Source organism: Carettochelys insculpta, chromosome 14 (assembly GCF_033958435.1).
Source record: "Carettochelys insculpta isolate YL-2023 chromosome 14, ASM3395843v1, whole genome shotgun sequence".
Lineage (NCBI taxonomy): Eukaryota > Metazoa > Chordata > Testudines > Carettochelyidae > Carettochelys > Carettochelys insculpta.
Window position 1 is genome coordinate 19,154,525 of NC_134150.1, and position 20,851 is coordinate 19,175,375.

At 42.9% G+C, this 20,851-nt stretch overlaps 1 protein-coding gene and 1 long non-coding RNA gene across 2 annotated transcripts in view; one reads left to right on the plus strand and one right to left on the minus strand.

Annotated features, from left to right (window-relative positions):
* Positions 1-20,851, plus strand: part of ITFG1 (integrin alpha FG-GAP repeat containing 1) — a 210,057-nt gene that overhangs the window by 182,510 nt on the left and 6,696 nt on the right. The window contains exons 15-16 of the mRNA XM_075009108.1: positions 6,171-6,295; positions 7,241-7,323. Coding sequence (XP_074865209.1) covers positions 6,171-6,295; positions 7,241-7,323 — 208 coding nt within the window. The remainder of the gene's footprint in view (positions 1-6,170; positions 6,296-7,240; positions 7,324-20,851) is intronic.
* Positions 1-20,851, minus strand: part of LOC142020867 (uncharacterized) — a 40,124-nt gene that overhangs the window by 3,187 nt on the left and 16,086 nt on the right. The gene's annotated exons all lie outside the window — the stretch shown is intronic.

A 20,851-nucleotide genomic window follows, 5' to 3' on the forward strand; every position in this document is an offset into this window, starting at 1 on the left:
CAACAAGTGACTACAAAATCCTTTGAATCTAATATATAAATCCTACAGAGGATTTAAATGCAATACATCAAATATCTGAAACCTGCACACTTGTATAAAATACTTTTTAAATCAGGAGAGTTGTCAGTGGCTTAAAAATAAGGACATGCCAAGCTGTATCAGGCCATTAATCCATTAAGTCCTATATCCTGATTTCAGTAGTGGTTAATGTCTAATGCTCTTAGGGGAGGGCAAAATAAATTAAATCATAATGCACCTAGCCACTTCCTCAGTGCTGTGCAGAGGAAAGTATTCCTTCCTGACCTTTTCAAGTGATCAATTTACACCCTGAAGCAAAAAATGTGACTACGTTAATTTTAGCATGCATAAAGACAAATGTTGTTATCCATTAAATTGTCCAGCATTTTTCAAAATCTAGCTACCGTATATGCTTCTCTAGCTATCTTAAGGCTGACTACACATTGTGTGCAGTATTTTATTAATTTTAACTGACATTAATTTCATTTTTATGTGATGGAACAGAGTTAAAAAGGAGGACCTGTTCAGTTCCTCTTTGCTCACAATTCTAAATAATCCCAATCACTTGTCCCTATTACAGTTCTCCTTTTGAATGCTAAATACCATAGTATTGCCATATTTCAATTTCCTTTCTGAGAAGTCCTGCAGAATTTAATAGTGGTGAAACTAAATCGGGTTTTAAAGAAGTTACTGTTAAACCCTATAGAATGGTTAGTTGTATCAGTGAACACTCCTTTTATGGACTTAATACTTTAAATCAATTGAGTTTACAGTGTTTTTTAAACTAATTAAGCTAAATTGATTTTAGGTGCTTATATGGCACCCGTTACCATAGTATGAGTGCTGTATAATCTGTAATGTATTCATCCTTCCTGCATGCCTCTGAAGTAGAGAACTAATTCCATCGTAGATGGTCTCTGTGCTTCAGTTCTCTAAATAACCGCCCCAAATCATACAAGAAGCCTCTGGCAGAGAAGGGACTTGAACTGAAATTTCTCCACTCAGACCCAGCCTTTCTACCTAAGATGAAAGGTGCTTAGGCTCCCTAGCTGACACCTACCTGGTGATAAGGTAACACTGGGTGTTAGATTCCCAAAATCTTCAGAGTTCAAGAATGCAGGAGTGTATTTGACATAAATGAATATGGGGTCCTCTTACCTGAAATAAGGGTATCAGCACAGTGATAACTAAATCAATGTGTACCAATTTAATTAAATCTGATTTGAAACTATGTGCAGACCAGTCCTCACTTCTGCTGCACCATAGCCAAATGCCTCTGAAATCTTTCCACAAGGATTCCCAGCTTAAAATCCACTACACATCATACATGGTGACTTGAGGTTGATTGGTTTGTTTTTGTGGCTGTTGTATCTTTGATCATTCACCTATTCTTTGAAAGAGCTTTAATCTTATTCCTTTAGTCTAGGTCTACACTGCTGTGGAAGATTGACCCGCTTGGCGATAAAGCACTTTCCAGGGTCAAAGTTGACCCTGGAACCTTTCATGACTGGTGAAGATTAAGGCAGGTCAATGGGAGAAGCATCCCTTTCAACCTTCTTCCATGTAAACAGACATTAAAGTCGACCACTGATAAGTTGATTTTAGCTATGCATTTGCGTATCTAAAATTACGTATCAGCAGTCGACTCTATGTCTAGTATAGTCATAACCTTAGTTCTTTAGCTGGTCCAGAGTACCTCTGTGCAGTGACTTAAATGTGTATTGAAAACAGGTTGGGGCCACTCCGCATTTTCATAGCTATATTTCACTACAGAAAATTCCATTTAAAGAGGCTGACAATTCTCATGAAAAGTCAGGTTAAATTTTAAGAGAAGTGTACCGTTCAGGCCTGGCATCAACCCTCATTTACGCAAAAGAAACAAGAGAAGCCTAGAAGTTGAGTAGGAGTGAGAACCAAAAAAAAAAAAAAAAAAAACAGAATTTGAAGGTGAGAAGAGATTGCCTCCATTCCATCTCCATGTTTTACACAAAGGCCGTGTCTACACTAGCCAAAAACTTCGAAATGGCCACGCAAATGGCCATTTCAAAGTTTACTAATGAAGTGCTGAAATACATATTCAGCGTTTTATTAGCATGCGGGTGGCCGTGGCACTTCGAAGTCGCCGGGGTCCTTTCGAAAAGGAGCCCTGTTTGGACGAGCCGCGCTGCAGTGAGCCACGTCAATTTCGAAGTGCCGCGGCTGCCCGCATGCTAATGAAGCGCTGAATATGTATTTCAGCGCTTCATTAGTAAACTTCAAAATGGCCATTTGCTTGGCCATTTCAAAGTTTTTGGCAAGTGTAGACATAGCCAAAGAGTGAGAACACACATGGGCTACGTCTACACCAGAAGCATCTGCCTTACAGAAGTTACTGTTACTGTTGGAAGAGATGTTCCAACAAAACTTCTGTCAACAGATCCTGCGTACACATAAAAGCGGATGGATCTTTCGATCCGTTGTCAACAAAAGGGCCCCCAGAGCGTCTATACCACCTTTTTGGTTAGCAGTGAAAAATTGGCTATTGGTTGAAATTTGTTCCTAGGAATGTCAATATGTATTATATACATTACTGCCTTATCTCTAGTTGCTGGTAATTCATGCCCATCTCCACTAATTAAGATCACTGCTTTAAAAAGAAGGTATTGGTATGCATTTCTGCCAAGTTTGTGGACTTACTGAAGTCACAGATAAATATCTGTGTCAGAGAGGTAGCCGTGTTAGTCTGTAGCTTCGAGAACAACAAGAAGTCTTGTGGCACCTTGTAGACTAACAGATATTTTGGAGCATAAGCTTTTGTGGGCAAAGACCTGCTTCATCAGATGTATGAGTGGATGGGGTGGTTTCAGAGGGGTATTTAAAGAGATATAGTATAGTATAAAAAAGGTATGTTTGTATGTAGGTACTGTAACCTTCTGGGGACAGGGCCCCAGTTTGTTGTATGAGTCTCTACTATGATGAGATCATTGATGGTGTTCCACAACAAAGTGTACATCTTCAACTGATTTAGGAGCAACAGTGCCAGGTGGCAGTCAGAAGAGCACCAACCCCTTCTCTGTCAGATGGCAAAGGACTGAGAGGTAGTGTAAAATGGAAAATAAGGAGATGTCGGGGGTTCTGATGAAACTAGAAAAGAAATGGCAAATCAGTTTTCTCCAAGACTGTCTTTTGATATGCCATGGAAATATCACATACTGCTGAGATATGTAATATAAACATATTGTGGAGACAACAGTATAGTATAGTATACTATAGGGGTATAGTACCTACATACAAACACCTCTGTTATATTCTGTTATATCCTCTTTAAATACCCCTCTGAAACCACCCCCCCCCATTCATGCATCTGATGAAGCGGGTCTTTGCTCACGAAAGCTTATTCTCCAAAATATCTGTTAGTCTATAAGGTGCCACACGACTTCTTGTTGTTCAGATAAATAGCTGTGATTCAAAGTATCGAAAGAGTCTAACCCTGCATTTGGTGTTGCAGAGCATTGTGGATGGTCTCAATTAACACCTTTCTTTCAACATCCATGTCTATAGCATGTTAGTCATAAGAGAAAAAATAAATTTTCAGCTGCTGAAATAGTCTGCCCTGCTGGCAGCTCCAGCTCCAGCCCCAGGGACCCAGCTGGGGCACTGGGTTATGGGGAACTCTGGCAGCCCCAGGACTGGAAGAACTCTGGGGGAGTACAGGGCTTGGCCAATGCATGGAGAGCAGAGTTCCGCTGGAGCCTGGGGAACCTCAGAAGCCCCAGGGCTGCGAGCTGGCAGTTCCAGCCGCAGGACTGGATGGGTTAACCCCAGCAGGCCCAGAGCCAGGAGAACCCCAGAGCTGGTAGGAGGTAGAGCCCCACTGACAGCTCCAGCCCCAGCCCCGAGCTGAGGGCAGCCCCAGCTGGAGAACCTGGGAGCAGAGCCAGCAGGGGCTGGTGCCAGTTAATTGAGAGTTCCAGTTTAACAAATGCTGGATGAGAAGAAGTTTACTGCATGAATACAGTGACCCAATTAATGTTTGTAGTGTTAAATACATTATCTAAATCATAACAGATTATGTATTTATTTATGAGGTAGCTTAAATTAGTAAAGCTTTCTCGCGCTTACTAAAATCCCAAAGGCAAGATCATGTTCACCCAAGCTCAGAAGTGGCTGTAAAAGTCAATATTGCCTAAGTAATAGTAAAACTAACAGATATGTCGTCATGGCACCACAAGGAGCACACTTATAAAGAGGGGCGGCCCTTCAGCTGAGTCCCCACAAATCTGGTTTCCCTAAGTGCAAAAAATGTGGCTGGGGTATCTTAGATTGGCTTTTCATTTCTCTGCGCTTGTATACAAATTATGTTGTGTTTTCAATATGTTGACTTGGTCTGTGCTTCCCGTCTGCCTTTAATTGGAGAAGTTCTAACACTGCTGACAGCTCCTGTGAAATTTCCACATCTTGGATTTGAAGCCAAGGTCATTTAAATCAGATTTTCATCCAGTCTTTTTCCCCCTGAACTGAGCTGTATTTTGAGCTAAAATCAGAAACAAAAGTAGTTGCTTATTTGAAAACATATTCTTCAAAAACAGTCCGGTTCCTTCTTAAGCCCTCACTTCCACAAACAATGTATCCGTGTGTTTAGCTTTAAGCTTGTAACTATAACTGAGTTATTTTTTTTGTAATAATGTTGAGGTCAACAGGACCATGCGCATAAAAGTTTAGGGTGTATGGCATTACCCCATCAGAGTATAAGCAATGGAGGCTTTGTCCATTCTAGTAAAAATACGTATTTCTGACAACTCATGTCAACAGGGGATGTGGCTAAACAGGGAGTAATTTCTTCGGTAGAGACCAGGGTAGATTGACAGGCCAATACAAACTAAAAATGAAATGAAAATGTTCAATGGCTTTGCACATTCTAGGGCCATAAAGTCAATACTACTTCAGAATCCATAAAATGAAAATAGAAAATACATCAGAATATCTTGATATCTTTGCTGTTGAGTTTTGCCTTCCTTGCCAATAATTTCTTCCTTTGGCAGCAAAGTATGTTTATTTTTATCTAAGAAAGGACTGTAGGGATGGAATTGTGTTATAATAATTCATGCCTAGTTGCATAGACAGAAGTCAGCCTGTGGTCTCCTACTCTAACGCACAAACTGTGAATTATTCCACCCACAGTTCACATCCTGTCATGTCTTATTGCTTAATTTGAGCTTTTTCATTTAAAACACAACCTATCACAGCACATCGAAGCTGTGCAAGAATTTGACACCCAAAGGCCTGTTTGAAAAAAATTGTGAAAACAACTACTTCTTACCACTTTGAAAACTTGCCTTATATTGTCTACAGCCATTCTCTACGTTGAAATTATTTCTTTTATTTTGGAGCAGGGCTGAAGTGTTTTTAATGTTTATCTTTTTCCTGCAACAATAAACAAATCCTGTAATAGGAAGTGTTTTAGAAAACAAAGGATCCAGCTTTGATCAAAGTTAGTATGTGTTGCAGAAGAAGAAAAGATTGTGTGAGATTGTATTTAAATTCACTAAGTAATGTATCTGGAGATCATGCGGTGTTAATGAACCTGAAGGTAGTGAAGGAAAATATGTATCCTTTTCCTGCTGTTAATTAACAAACAACAGCTCTTGTTTTCAGTTGTTTATAAATATCTATGATCAGTGGAGTCAGTTTCTTCCCTGGCTTGCAATTAATTTAACTCTGGTTTAAAGCAGGAAAATGATTGGCTCATGGTGTGGATTTGATAACTAATTCCGAAACTGTTAGTGGAATCAGTTTTTATTACAGCTAATGCTGAAGCACACTGAGGACCTGGCAGGTGATATGCAGTCGTTGAAGTCACTGGGAATGAAAAAGTGCTCCGGCATAGCAGGATTGCTCTCAGTGTATATAGCTAATCAGTTCTGAACTCACTCAAAAAAAAAAAAAATCCAGAAGTTGCAATTCCACAAGGAAAGTATTTCCAGAATTACAGCTCATTTTTATTTATTCTCCTTTTTAATTATTTAGAAATTCAGACTCTGTCACTTATTAACAGATAATTGGATTATTTACTTATAATTTTAAAACATTGTTACTGCCGGTGAAACATGTTGTTGCGATGAACATCTTATCTCTACATTCACTTCAGCTTTTTTTTTTTAATTAAATTCTAGCTGGACAGCTCAGCCAGTCAGCACATTTCTCTCTCCAGCTGCCTTACAATGTGCTAGGTTTGGGACGCAGTGCTAATTTCCTTGATCACTTGTGTGTTGGCATTCCTCGTCCTGTTGGAGAGAAGGTAAGTTGAAATTTAGCATGCGTAAATATTTTTTTCTTGCATTTTCCTTGCCCATGACCCTTTGGTTACTGTTCTGAGGACTGCTCTCTTTCAGAAGACAAAATTATAAAGAAACATTTTACATTAGTACTGAAAATGGTTTGCTGAAGACTAGTAGGTGACCAACACATTATATCCATCATGAACTTGTGAAGTAAACCATAAAAATATCACTCATGAGGGAAAACACAGAGGAGTGTGTTTGTGCGCTCTTTGCATAGGAATATGGAGCTGGTTTGTAATAGAAACATTTCATTTTGTTCTGAGAATCCAGTTACACCAGCAGTCACATCACATTTATACTGTAATCTCATCAGGTCTCCCCAAGTAGATGAGGCTCACATGGCTCAGTATTTGGTTGAGAAACATCAAAGACTTCCAGCATAGCAAAGGAAAATAATGTCTGTCACCTGATGAATCACCTTCTTCCCTGGAAGTTGGTACTGAATTTTACCAGCATGGTACAAGCAGAGCAGTTCTGCAGGTGGAACCTTACTTTGGATGAATAGAGGATTGTTTACTCCAGTGTGCTGACTATATTTGGAAAATTAGTCTGCCTGTAGAAAATTTCCACACCAGATCAGTGATATGCAGTGTTTGCAGTGCTCTGTGCTTTTTAAACACAGCCATGTTTTCCTGCAGAGGTGATGGTATTTCAGTGGTGGATGAAATTATCCTTATCTGTCATTTTTATTCAGTTTGTACATTGCTTTGGAATCTTTCAGTATTTAAAAAAAAGCTTTATATTTGTATTAGAGAATTATCACTATTCTTTTACGCCTCTTGGAAAATTAATAGTTTCACCTTTGAGGGGAGCTTTGTCTAATGTTACTCAGAAAAGTTCAGTGTATTTTAAATTTTTATTTCACATGTAAGAAGTGGACATACCTTCATTTCTTCTTTCAGTCTGTAAGAAAACAGGAATGGACAGCTATCATCCCGAACTCCCAACTTATAGTCATTCCATATCCACACAACGTTCCACGAAGGTAATATCATTGCCTGAAGTAGATTTTGCAAATGATACTATGGATGCAGAACTGCAATAGTGTGTCATAAAATATGAATGAATGATGGTGGAATGATTGTTGACAAACTTTAAGTGTGCTAACAAAAAATGGCTTTGTTTTTCTGCCAGTTACATTTGCTCATCTTGAGACCAGAGTAGCATATTCAGCATTTGGTGTGTCTGTTCAGGACAACTGCATCTGTATCCCCCTCTATTGTCCATCAAGGGCAGCCACACTAGGTTTTCAGCTGTCACCGTTCTTGGTGGAGACTTGTTTCTCTCTCTCTCTCCTTTTTAACTGTGTTATTTCCAGGCTGCACGGTTCCCTGCTTCCACTGTGTCATTCCCAGCAAAGGTGGCTTTCCTGTCATACCTGTCTGCTTTCTCCTCAGAGACTTTCTGTGCAAGTGTACAATGTGTAAAGTGTGTACTTTATTCTTGAGATAAAAAGCATTCCAGAGAGAACGCACTGTAAATGATAAAAGAACCTACACACATTAATAAGTTTACCAGCGATAACACCAATCCTAACAAGGACTCTGGCAGGAGCAGTCCTTCAAACCCCCATCTAAGAGGGTATGTGTGGGTACAAGCCAGGCCCACCAGAAGAGGGTGACAACTGCCCCAGGGCCCAGCAATACAAAAGGGCCTGGAGCATTGTAAAGGGGCACAGTCCAGGCACTGCTGAAAGCTGGCTGCCCCCTGCCCTGTCCCTTCTGCCTAAGGCCCCAGCCCTTCCAGAACATGGAGCAGGGATCTCCCCTATTTCCCCCACCTCCCTCACCCTGCCTTGCCCGGGGGCCCAACAAGGCTGTTGGCTCCGCTGGTACAGGGTATCACAGCTTCCGCCCAGAACAAGAAGTCAGTCTTATGAGGCTTCAGGACGTCCTGTCTTCCAACTCTTCCAAAAGGATTGGGGCCCTCCTTGAACCAGGGATCCTGTTCATTTGCAGTATCAAGTAGAAGACCCTGAGACAGTTTAAAATCAGGCTTTGTCCAAAACCCTTTTGTGTGTCTGATTCCTGGAGAATCCAGTTTGAAGTAGTATATGCAAACCTGCCCCAGTGAGTAGCTTGGAAGGGTTGATAAAGGATGAAGTACATTAGCATCTCTCTTTCCCTACTAGAGAAGGTACATACAGTGCCAAAGGAATACATGGTTACATTTTTACACAGTGTCATCCCTCTAATTCAGTCAGGTTTAACTTAAGAAACTTTATCATAATTCTGTAAAGTTTGTTCAGGATATTGTCAATGTGTCACCCTCAGTAAAGTATACATGTGCTCATCTGTGACCATTGCTAAGTTGTAGGTGCCTGATGGAAAGAGAATATGTACATGATTACATTGAAGATGTGTAGCTATATAATCGGTGTTGGAAAGAAAAGAGCAGGGAGACCAAAAGGCAGATAGAGTGGACAAGCTTCTTTATTGAATATACTCATACTACCTTGGTCCCCAAACCTGTCCAAGTGAGCAACAGATTAATGGCAGGTACATTCTTCATCCAAGTTAGTATGTAAATGCAGTTGTGCGTTACAGCTCCCCCTAAACCAGTGGTGGGCATCCTGAAAGTCGCAGGCTACGTGCATCCCACTGGGGCTCCCTCATGCTTGACTGCCCTTTCCTCCATGTGCTTCTTGTGCATTGGGGCACCAGAGCCTGAACCTCCTACACCTCCTGCCTCCGTTCCAGTACTTTTGAAGGAGCTGCAAATTGCATGTGCCCTCCCTCCCAGCACTGGAGCAGGAGATTTGGGTGCTCTGACAGTACTAGGATGGCAGGGGAGGAGAAGGTAAGTGCAAGGCTCTGGTTTCCCAGTGTACAAGAGGAACGTGGGATGGGATGGGGCCATGGGGCCGCAGATGAACTCCAGTGGGTCGTGAATTGCTGTGACACACTGAGGTGAAGAAGAGCCAGTCATGTGGCAAACTCACTATGGGTGGCTCCCCACCCATACTCTAAACCCTTAGTAATATAAATGCCCATACTATGAATAGTAATAGCTGTATGATGAATATTAGTATACCTACCCCTGTTGACAGCACTTTTAGCTGAAGCATGATGTTTTTACTGCACAGGCTCTCTGAATCAGCAGTTCACTGTGTGGAAGAGGTGTTATGACCCTAAATACAGTCCTTTAGAAGGACGATAACACAATTCTTCACAGGGGTGTTCATTAGAAGTTACATTCTTGGTGCAGCTCTGGCTCTAATCTTTCAAGGAAGAGGGAAAGGGTAGCAAACCATATCTACCAAATAAAAAGGACAGTGTCTGCGTATGCTGTTCCCCTATTACTGTAGTAACTATTACCCAGACTTTTATTTAACTCTAACATACCCCAAGAACCTGTGTGAGAGAGTCTTTTAAAAGCCATACGGCTGTATTTGTTTCTATGGATCTTAAGAGTCAAATGTAAAATACATTGTGCACTTCACATTATGATAATATTGGTAATTTTTCTTTAAATTATTGAACATACAGATATTCACATAAACATTTTTATACATTTCCAATGAATAATAAAAATGAAAACGTACTTGCCCACTATCTTTTTCACCAAGCAGCCACATGATCATGCAAAAACTAGGCTTGTTTGGTTTCATCAGGTGTACATTAAAGATACATCTACACTAGCATTGAAAATTGAAATCATTGGCACTCACTTGAAAGAGCCGTGGGTTGTCCACACACACAATGCGCTCTTTCAAAGTTAAATCGGAAGAATGTAGGCCAGATTTCAATTTTGCTCCTCCATTCCTATAATAGGAAAAAAGCCCTGTTCCAACATGCTCTTTTGAAAGAGAACATGGGCGGATGTTCCACATTCTGCTCTTTCAAAAGAAGAGTTCTCCATGGTGGGGCACTGTGGTGTTTGCATCCAGCTGAGCTTACAGCACCACGCTCCCAGAAAGCCCTTTGCAGGAAGCTGAGTATGTGCTTGCAGCAGCTTAAGCCTGAGCTCCAGCTGCACACACTGATGCGCCCTCCAAAGTTTAAAAAAAACAACAAAAAAACAATGGTCAGCAGCCAGCCTCCGGAGAAACAAGGGCCCCTGCCTATGACCCATATCAAGGCTCCCAGGACTCCAGCCATCCCCCCAAAGAAAAGAGCGCCCTCATGGACGGATCCCAAGCTATGGGACCTCTCCGTCTCTGGAAGGAGGAGGAGGCACTAAAAGAAATGTGGGGCAAGCGTTGGAAAACAGCTGCATTTGCCTGCCTGTCTAAACAACTGGCCACCAGAGGCCTCCCTGCCCACACCCAATCAGGTGCAAAGCAAAGTAAAAGAGCTACATCAGGGGTATGCCAAGGCAAGGGATGCCACTAGGCGATCGGGTGCAGGTCCCACGAGCTGTCCCTGTTATAGGGAGATACGCTGCCTCATGAAGCCGTGGGAAAGTTCCCGCCCAGCAGCCCTCCTGGATACAGCATGTGAAGAGCTGCATCCAGCGTAGAGGAGGAGTCTGGAGCACACAGCCGCCTGATGGAGCCTGGGACTGAACCAGCCACCAAGATCTCCAGGGACGAGGGGGACCTCATTATAGACATCCCATCACGCCCCTCCGGCCAGGCAATGGCCAGCTGTGTGTCAGTGGATCCTCCTCTGATAAGTACCCAATAGGGCACACACCTGAGTTGTATTGGGCGCTGACACCCCAGCTGCCAGCAGGCCACGCCAGCATGCGGTGCACCCTGGGCACCTCAGACAAACACTGTCCCCTGCCGCACCTGCACCCACCCAGGGACCCCACAATGCTCGCCCACCTGAGCAGGCACCCTCTTCTCCCCTGCCGACAACCACCCTGCACAGCCCCATGCCACCAGACCCACTCCCAGGCCTTACAACCCTGTGCATCCCACCCCTTCAGAACCCCACCATGGACCCTGTACCAGAGGTGGGAGGGTTACACGAGGTCGATGTGGCTCACAGCTATCCACCCCAGCTTTAGAGAAGCGCACCCTCCCCCCTCCTGGTTAAGGTCCCCTTCACCCACACATCACATTCCCCCATTCGCCCCTCCCAGTTAAGTTGCTGCCACTCCACACACAATGTTCCCTCTTCCACCCTCCTGGTTAAGGTCCCAAATTCCCCCTCCCCTGTCCCAGTTGATGTTTCCCCCTCAGCGCCCCTCCAAGTTTTGGTTCCCCACTCTCCTCTATGGCTTGATTTTTTTCCCCCTCCCGACTTTCCACCAACCCTGCCTACTCAGGTCAACCTTGTGTATAGTTATTCCCATTTTATTTAAAAAAAAAAAAAAAAAAAAAAAAAAGTGCGTACAATTGTAAATCAAAGTTTTTATTGAGACGTAAATTGTTATTCTTCAGACTCCACATTGTCCCTTATTGTTGGTGGGGATGGTGCAGGGGTGGATGTGGGTGTGTGGTGCGGTCATTGTGGGGGGATGGAGAGTGTTGAATACATGGGGAGGGCTGTATAGGCTGACCATAAGTGAGGGTCACTGAGGCTCATGGGCAAAGATCTCCCAAAGAGCAGCCTGAATCTGGACACCCTCACATTGAGCCTGTTGGCTTGGAGCAGGGACCAGCTGTTCGAGGCCAGGACCATACTTTACTGCCATACTTTGCAGCCACGGGGGGGAGGGGGGTGTGGGAACACCTCACCCTTGCCTTCCACGAGGTTGTGAAGGACACAACAGGCATCCACCATCTGGGAGATGTTCTGTGGCCCCACCTCCAGGTGCATTAGGAGGCACCAACATTGGCCCTTCAGGCACCCAAAGGCCCTCTCCACCACATTTTGGGCCTGGTTGAGGCAAATGTTAAATGCGTCCTGAAAGGAGTCAGGGTTGCCAGTGTAGGGCCGCATCAGCCAAGGCAGCAGGGGGTAGGCAGCATCCACCACCATCCAGAGGTGCATATTCACATCCTCGACCCTATGTGGGAGAACTATCCCAGCCTCCATGTGGCAGCAGAGCCCAGAAATACGGAACACACGGGCGTCATGTGTCCGTCCTACCCAGTCCAGATAAACATCCATGAAGGTTCTCTTGCTGTGCACCAATGCCTGCAGCACTACCGAGTGGTAGCCTTTTCTATCGATGTACGTTCCTGTGCTGCATTCCAGGGTGCAGATGGGGATGTGCGTCCCATCCAGGGCACCAAAGCAGTTTGGAAAGCAGAGCACTGCGAATCCCATGACACCTGCATCCACATCCCCCATGCAGGTGATCCTGCACACAACCTGCATGGGAAGAAAGGTGCATGGTATGATGAGGGCTTCAGGGAGCATTCACTGTGCCCCTGCTGCCTTCTGCTAAGGTTCACCCTTTCCTGGATTACTACTCCACACTCCCAGTGGTGACTGTGAGCTGAGCATGACTAACCTCCATGATGGCAGCCACGACGGTGGCCTTGCCCACTCCAAACTGGTGACCCATAGACAGGTAGCTGTCCGGGGTGGCCAGCTTCCAGATAGCTATTGCTACCTGTTTTTCAATGGGGGCAAGCCTCATGCAGGTGTCCTCATGAGCCAAGTGAGGGGTGAGCTAGTGGCAGAGCTCCTGGAAAGTCTGCTTGCTCATTCGGAAATTCTGCAGCCAGCGAGCATCATCCCAGTCCCCCAGCACCAGCTGCTCCCACCAGTCGCTGCTGCTTTGGTGTCTCCAAAAGTTCCCGGGCACTCGAGGGGACACCAGCACCATCCTGGGTTCAGCAGCTCCAGGCCCCTGGCATTAGGGGTCAACCACAGAAGGAGCTGGAGGGCGGCAGTGACCAGCATGGACCAAGTGGGCAACCAAGGCATGCAGGATGTCCCGTTGCAACAGAAGGAGCTGCTGCTGAGGATCCATCAGGGAGAGGCTACCAATCACTGTGAGGTCCATGCAGAGGATCTGCAGCGCTTGAGAAACCTCTGTGTGCCAGAATGATTGCAGGGCGTGATACTCTGGGAGGGGCCTTTTAAGGGAGCAGCTGGCTCTGAGCCCCAGAAGGGCTTGTCAGCCACGTGACCCTATCTGTACTGTTTCCCACTCAGCTCTTTCACAAGACTGCATGTGCATGTGTGGACACTTCCTTTTTCGAAAGAGTTGACCTGTCTTTAGAAGAATTTTTTTGTGCATGCACAATCTCTTTCAAAAGACTGCCTTTCGAAAAGGATTGAATGGAAAAAACAAGATTTTCAGCTTTTCGAAAGAGACGTCTAGTCTAGAAGTAGCTTCGGTGTGTCCACTTAAGTATGAAGGTCTCTGTTCAACACAAGTTGTGTGTTCCCATGGATATGTGTATTTTACTGCAACTAGGGGTCACAGGGTTCATTGAAGAATGACTTCAATGCAAAAATCAATTTATAATAAGAACATTTATAGCAAAAAGATTGATTTGGCCGGAGGTTTTCTGTGCTCTTTGCTCTTGTATTGAATACATTTGCCATAATGATTGGTCTACCTAAATAACGATGGTATCACACCTTTTTTTGCACATTTATACCCTAAACAATGTGTGAAAAATGCATGATAGGAGTGTGCCTATCCAAGGAGTCACAAGCCGATTGGGGGTTGCAGTATATGGTTATGCCTAATTTGCATTTAGAGGGTGTGATTGCAGCTCAAGTTGACATACCTGAACTAGCTTTAATCTAGCTACCTGAGGTCCCAAAAGCACTGAAGTGACACCAGCATGTGCTTTAGGTCAGGCTGGCGCTACATGTAAGTACCTGAATTGTGAGGGTGGGGATGTGATGGACTTGCTGGGCCTTTGGGCAAGGTGAGGGGGCTCAGCCCTGCACTCCCAGAAGGGGTGGGGCTGTGGACAGCCAGTCCTCAGCACTTTCCAGACTGCACTGCTACAGCCTTTGCCAGTCCTTAAAGCCTTGAGTACACCACCCTGCACTCTAGTAGTGATTACAGGGCCTGGGCAGCAGCTTGGAGGCCCAGGCCTTTTGAAGCACTGGGCCCAGGGCAACTGCCCGCTTACTCCCTTCTCCCCCCAACCCCCTGGCAGGACTGTGTGTGGGCTTAAGTGCTTTGGGTCCAAGGTAGACAGTGTAAAGACAGCTTGGGAATGTTGAGTCAAGTTCCAGTCACACCCAGTGAATATAAGCTAAATATACCCTAAGAAAATTACCTTTAAAATATTTTGTTCTTTTTAATGCTAAATTCTGCTACACCCTCATAATTAATACTTGTCATTACATGTTGAACCAATCCAGCAAGATAACAGCCACCCACAATTTCATCACTTCTATTGGAAGCCAGGAGCACCCAGCCTGTCATAAAGCCAGGCTTCTATACCTTCAAAAAGAAAAAGAGGAGTGGGGTAGAGAGAGTTTTTATGCAGATGCTAGAAAAAAGTGTCTTGAAAATTTACTTTATGTCAGCACTGTAGCTGGAGTAGTCAGGGCAGTGGGTCCAGGGTATCTCTTAGACTTTGGGGGGTACATTAGAAATGTAGATCTGTGTTCTAAAAGAATATCCAGTGTTTAATTTATGCCAGGGCTGAGCTCCTTTGGTGTCTCTGGACTTCGTAGTTCATAGCCTTGAGACCTCTGAGCTTGCTAAATCAGTTATGCCCTTGCACATATTTCCTTACCTATTAAGCACTAGGAATATTCTGTATCCTTTAATCCCAGTTCCTGAAAGCGTGATTTTAAAAAAAAAAAAGTTGTATTCAGCACATGATGTTGATACTTGTTACCGATATGGAATTTTTCTTAGTGTATACAAGGGTTTGATAATGGGGAAAACAAGTGGAAGGATATCATGAGTCAAGAGAGGATAAGATGAGTTGAGGAAGAAGCTTTTAGGCGACAAATCTGAGGAACTCACTCAGATTGAAGTGACATTAGAGGAGGTTTTGGAATTAATTGATAAGCTGAATAGTAACAAGTCTCCAGGACCAGATGGCATTCACCCAAGGGTTCTGAAAGAACTCAAATGTGAAATTGCGGAGTTATTAACAGTGGTTTGTAACCTATCCTTTAAATCCACTTTGGTACCAAATGACTGGAAGACGGCCAATATAACACCAATATTTAAAAAAGGCTCTAGAGGAGATCCTGGCAATTATAGACCGATAAGTTTAACATCAGTACCAGGTAAATTAGTAGAAACACTAGTAAAGAGTAAAATTGCAAGGCACATAGAAGAGCACGAATTGTTGGGCAAAAGTCAGCATGGTTTCTGCAGAGGGAAGTCGTGTCTGTCTAATCTATTAGAATTCTTTGAAGGGGTTAATAAACATGCGGACAAGGGGCACCCAGTGGACATAATATACCTAGATTTCCAGAAAGCCTTTGACACGGTCCCACACCAAAGGCTTTTATGTAAATTAGGTGGTCATGGGATAGGAGGAAAGGTCCTTTCATGGATCGGAAATTGGTTAAAAGACAGAAAACAAAGGGTTGGAATAAATGGTAAATTTTCACAATGGAGGGGGGTAACTAGTGGTGTTCCCCAGGGCTCAGTCCTGGGACCGATCCTGTTCAACTTGTTCATCAATGATCTAGAAAATGAGGTAAGCAGTGAGGTGGCAAAGTTTGCAGATGACACCAAGTTGTTCAGGACAGTCAAAAGCAAAAGGGATTGTGAAGAACTACAAGGAGATCTCAGCAAACTGAGTGATTGGGCAGCAAAATGGCAAATGAAATTTAATGTGGGTAAGTGTAAGGTAATGCATGTTGGAAAAAATAACCCAAATTACACGTACTACATGATGGGGTCAAATTTAGCTACGACAGATCAGGAAAGGGATCTTGGAGTTATAGTGGATAGTTCTCTGAAGACATCCACGCAGTGTGCAGCGGCAGTTAGTAAGGCAAATAGGATGTTAGGAATTATTAAAAAAGGGATCGATAATAAGACAAAAGATATCATACTTCCCCTATATAAAACTATGGTACGCCCACATCTCGAGTACTGCGTGCAGATGTGGTCTCCTCACCTCAAAAAAGATATATTGGCATTAGAAAAGGTTCAGAAAAGGGCGACTAAGATGATTAGGGGCTTGGAAAGGGTCCCATATGGGGAGAGGCTAGAGAGACTGGGACTTTTCAGTTTGGAAAAGAGGCGATTGAGGGGCGATATGATAGAGGTATATAAAATCATGAATGGTGTGGAGAAAGTGAATATAGAAAAATTATTTACCTTTTCCCATAATACAAGAACTAGGGGACACCAAATGAAATTGATGGGTAGTAGGTTCAAAACTAATAAAAGGAAATTTTTCTTCACACAGCGCACAGTCAACCTGTGGAACTCCTTGCCCGAGGAGGCTGTGAAGGCCAGGACTCTATTAGGGTTTAAAAAAGAGCTTGATAAATTTTTGCAGGTCAGGTCCATAAATGGCTATTAGCCAGGGATAAAGTATGGTGCCCTAGCCTTCATAACAAGGGCAGGAGATGGATGGCAGGAGATAAATCACTTGTCTTCTGTTCTCCTTCTCTGGGGCACCTGGCATTGGCCACCGTCGGCAGATGGGATGCTGGGCTTGATGGACCTTTGGTCTGACCCAGTATGGCCATTCTTATGTTCTTATGTTCTTATGTTCTTTTAGTCAGGCTGTTTTGAAACTTTCTGATAAAAAAATCTTTAGTGACTGACATTTTGGAGAAAGGAAGTATTTATTACAGCTTCAAAAACACAGATTCAAGTGCATCCCTTTACTTGTGCCTTCAGGTAAGCGGGAGTGCTCACAATACAACTGATTCTGACATATTAAGCTTGTCATCCACAAAAATAAGGGAGGACCAGTCTTGGCACACCTGTTATTCGTAACCTGGAAAGCAGCCCCTCTGAAAAACAGCTCTTCTTTCTACACATTAGGGAAGTAGATGGGGTACAGTGCCACTTTGTATTTATGTCCTTTGCCAATTTCTTAAATTTCCAAGCTGTACTTCCACATTGTCTCAAAATCCCAGTGAATCCTTTTTCTCTGTGAGTAGCTTTGTCCACTGCTAAACAGGCCCTAAGTATATTAATCCATTCTTCCATTGACAGAATTGATTTTTCCCCTCTGGTAACATCATAAAATAGGAAGAAGTTGCATAACAAATAATTCCTCTATTCTTTCAAATTATACAAATCATCAGGGCAAAATGGTCCATTCTCTCAAGTCTGCAGCTATTCAAAGTGAACAGAACCACTTTAGAGAGAACTGCTTAATTCATCTCAGTGGGGTTTTAACTTTGGATTCTAATGAAAATGTGTAGGTTTACGCTTTACTATTGCACTGATGATCATTTTAGCTGAACCATCCAGCTATTCTGCAATTGCAACTCAACATCCCCCTTTTCTGACAAATTTGTCCCATTTCATCAGACTCTTCTCCCTAATCCTTCAGCATAAGAAAAACTCCCTTCCTTGTCTCTTAAAGCCAAAACGTTTTTAACCCAGCGTGGACAACACCCAGACTCCTAGGCCCACAATTGCAAAGCTGAGCCCAATGGGCTGAGGAAAAAAACAGAGGTTAAATCCAGGAGCAAAAGGATGTTGTTCAGGAGTCACACCCATTTCCAGAGTAGCTGCATGGGTCAGCAGTGAAATATATAAGAATGCTGATTGATATGTAATCCCCCTCCTAAAGTTTCAACGTTAAATCTGCACACCTGCAAAACCCCATATGTGCACCATGAATAGCCCCACTGCAGGTGCAGGAATTGTGTGTCTGTCTATAGTCCCTCACTCTAAGAATTCAGATCTCGAATGAGAGACAGAGGCTGTGGCAACACGTGGCCAAAACTTTGAAATAGCCACGCTAATGGCCAAATCAAAGAATATTAATGAGGTGCTGAACTGAATATTCAGTACCTCATTAGCATTTGCATGCTTCCAGCCATGGCGCTTCAAAAGCTCTGCTTTCGAACGCACATGGCTTGGCACAGCTACACAGCGGTCTTTTTCAAAAGGACCCCGCACATTTTGAAATCTCCTTATTCCCCTCAGCTGAGAGGAATAGGGGGATTTCAAAATGTGCGGGGCCCTTTCGAAAAGGACTCCTGTGTAACTGCGCCAAGCTGTGTGCGTTTGAAAGCGGCGCTTTCGGAGTGCCGCAGCCAGAAGCATGCAAGTGCTAAGGAGGTGCTGAATAGTCAATTCAGCGCTTATTAGTATTCTTCACGTTGGTCATTAGCATGGCCATTTTGAAGTTTTGGCCAAATGTGGCCACAGCCATATATTCAGGTATGGATCTAAACATCCCTTTAGTACTGGGTGTTTGTCTGGTGAGCGTAGGATTAAGCCTATTTGTACTTCTGGTATAAAAGGTCTTTTTTTTTTTTTACCTACACTTCTGTGCAATATAATATTATCTGTAGGATATTAAATATGCATTGTATATCAGCAGGTTTGACAAAATTATATTTTAATGGTGTGATCAGGCAACACAATCTATTATAAAAGTGTATGAAAGACACTTTTGCCATTTTTTAAAAAAAGTGTTTGTACCATGGGATTTCCTCAAGGATAACCCTGTGACCTATTTGGCCGGCTCCTTAATTTGATAAGCATCTCTAGACTTGCTTCAGTGCAGTTTTTCCTAGTATATCATTACCAGCTCTGACATTGGCCTGCTGGTGCCTCTGGGCAACTCAATTCACAAGTGCCTATTTTAATATAAAACAGGGCTGGCTGCCAAATAATAAAGCTTGTACTGTACTGTAAATGGGAGAAAATTGAGCAATTGATGCAAATAGTCCTCAGTTCAGCAAGGTACTTAAGCATTTATCTAAGTTTAAGCATGTGGGTAGTCCTGCAGTAGAAGGTCTGGAAAGATTCATAGATTTTAAGACAGAAAAGGCCATTGCAGCCTGTACAATAGAGGTGATAGAACTTCCCCACTGATTTCTACCTAAAGCCTTCTAACTAGTGAGTGAGACAGATCATCTCTTTAGAAAGATAGCCTGCCTTACAGGTTGTGCTCTTGTGCAAACAGAATTGAGGCTGAGACAGGAATTACTGGGTGAAATGCTATGGACTCTGCTACACACACAGTCAGACTAGATGATGATAGGCTTTTCCAGTCTTAAAATATATTAATCTATTTAAATCAGTGGGAATACTGACAGACTTAAAACTTGACACATTTGTAAGTATGTTTCTCACTTGGGGCCATCCTCAGCACTTACTTTCATGGAACCCAAAAACAATGATTCAAGTACAAAAATTATAACCATATTAGAAAGCCTGTTTAAGAACAACATTGGATAAAGTGTACTTTGCAGTAGTACAAGGGCACTGCTCTTCAAATTAGCAATAAGTAATTTTCTTTTGGCATTCTCATGGATTTGATATTCTTATGGGTTATATTGTTGTATCGCTTTCAGCTACAACCAACCTTTTAGGCACTTGTATTTGCCTCTTTGTGTTTCTAAGAAATTTTGTCTCCCAATCCATTTATAAATAAAATACACATTTACTACTTACCATCCTCCCTTCGAAGCTGGGAGGCAGTGTAGACAAGCCCATTAAGTTTATTTTTCAGTCTACTTAAAGATTTATTGAGTACTGCATTTGCCCTCATTGGACAATACATGTTGATCCAAACAGCTAATATACATTTAATTTGTTTGTTAGTAGGATCTTAGCTTTAAATTTTTAAATGACCACACAATAGTTCTCTAAAAATGAGAGAGAGAGAGAAAGCTGCCTTTGCGTCTTAAAATTTTTTATTTGTTGTACAGAGACTAAGTGAAAGCTGGGCATTAGGAGTCAGGACTCCTGGATTATAGTCCCAGTTTTGGCACTGACTAAATATATTCCTTTGAGAAAGTTACTTAAAATAAGATATGGACAAAACTACTACATGAAGTGATCCCATAATAATGTAAACACAAAAACTCTGTATTTCTAAGCATATGTAATAAGATGTGATCATTAATACATACATTACAAGTGTGTGCCACTGGAGTCTGAAGCACAGACTGGAAGCTGAGGCCTGAGTGGCATGGTCTTTTTTAGTGATAAAGTTTGACCTGAATGTTTGAAATGATGAGCTTTAAATATGCCTTATTCCTATTGGAGAATATGATAAACTTGTGATCGGCTTGCATCTATCTTTCTTCAAAATAACAAATATTTTAAAAGATCTAAGTCTTCATTAAAATTACAAAAACTTAACAAATCTGTGCCAGCTTATCAGAAAAAATGTCTGAGGCTAAATCAATGGCTTAAGCTAACTACTTAAGCTAAACATACTGCAAACCTGGACTTTGCCTATGTGAGAGGAGATCAAAGTCAGAAGAGGGCATCAGGGAGGCTGATAAATTGTCCCCCAGAAGGGTGTTTCCCAAACTTTAAACATTTATGTACCCTTTCAGGAGTTCTGCCCTATTAGCGTACCCCTTATGTCAGTGCTGTCCCTGTGCTTATTTCCTGTGTTTTAGTCATTTATTTTCTGTCACATACCCCTTGAAATCCTTTCGAGTACCACTGGTGGTACGTGTACCACACTTTGGGAAACGCTGCCCTAGAAAAAGGTGCCGAGAGCAGCAAGATAGAGGGAGAGATGCAGTTCCTTGTGACTTTCTTTGTTTTTACAGAGATGCTGTAGAGTG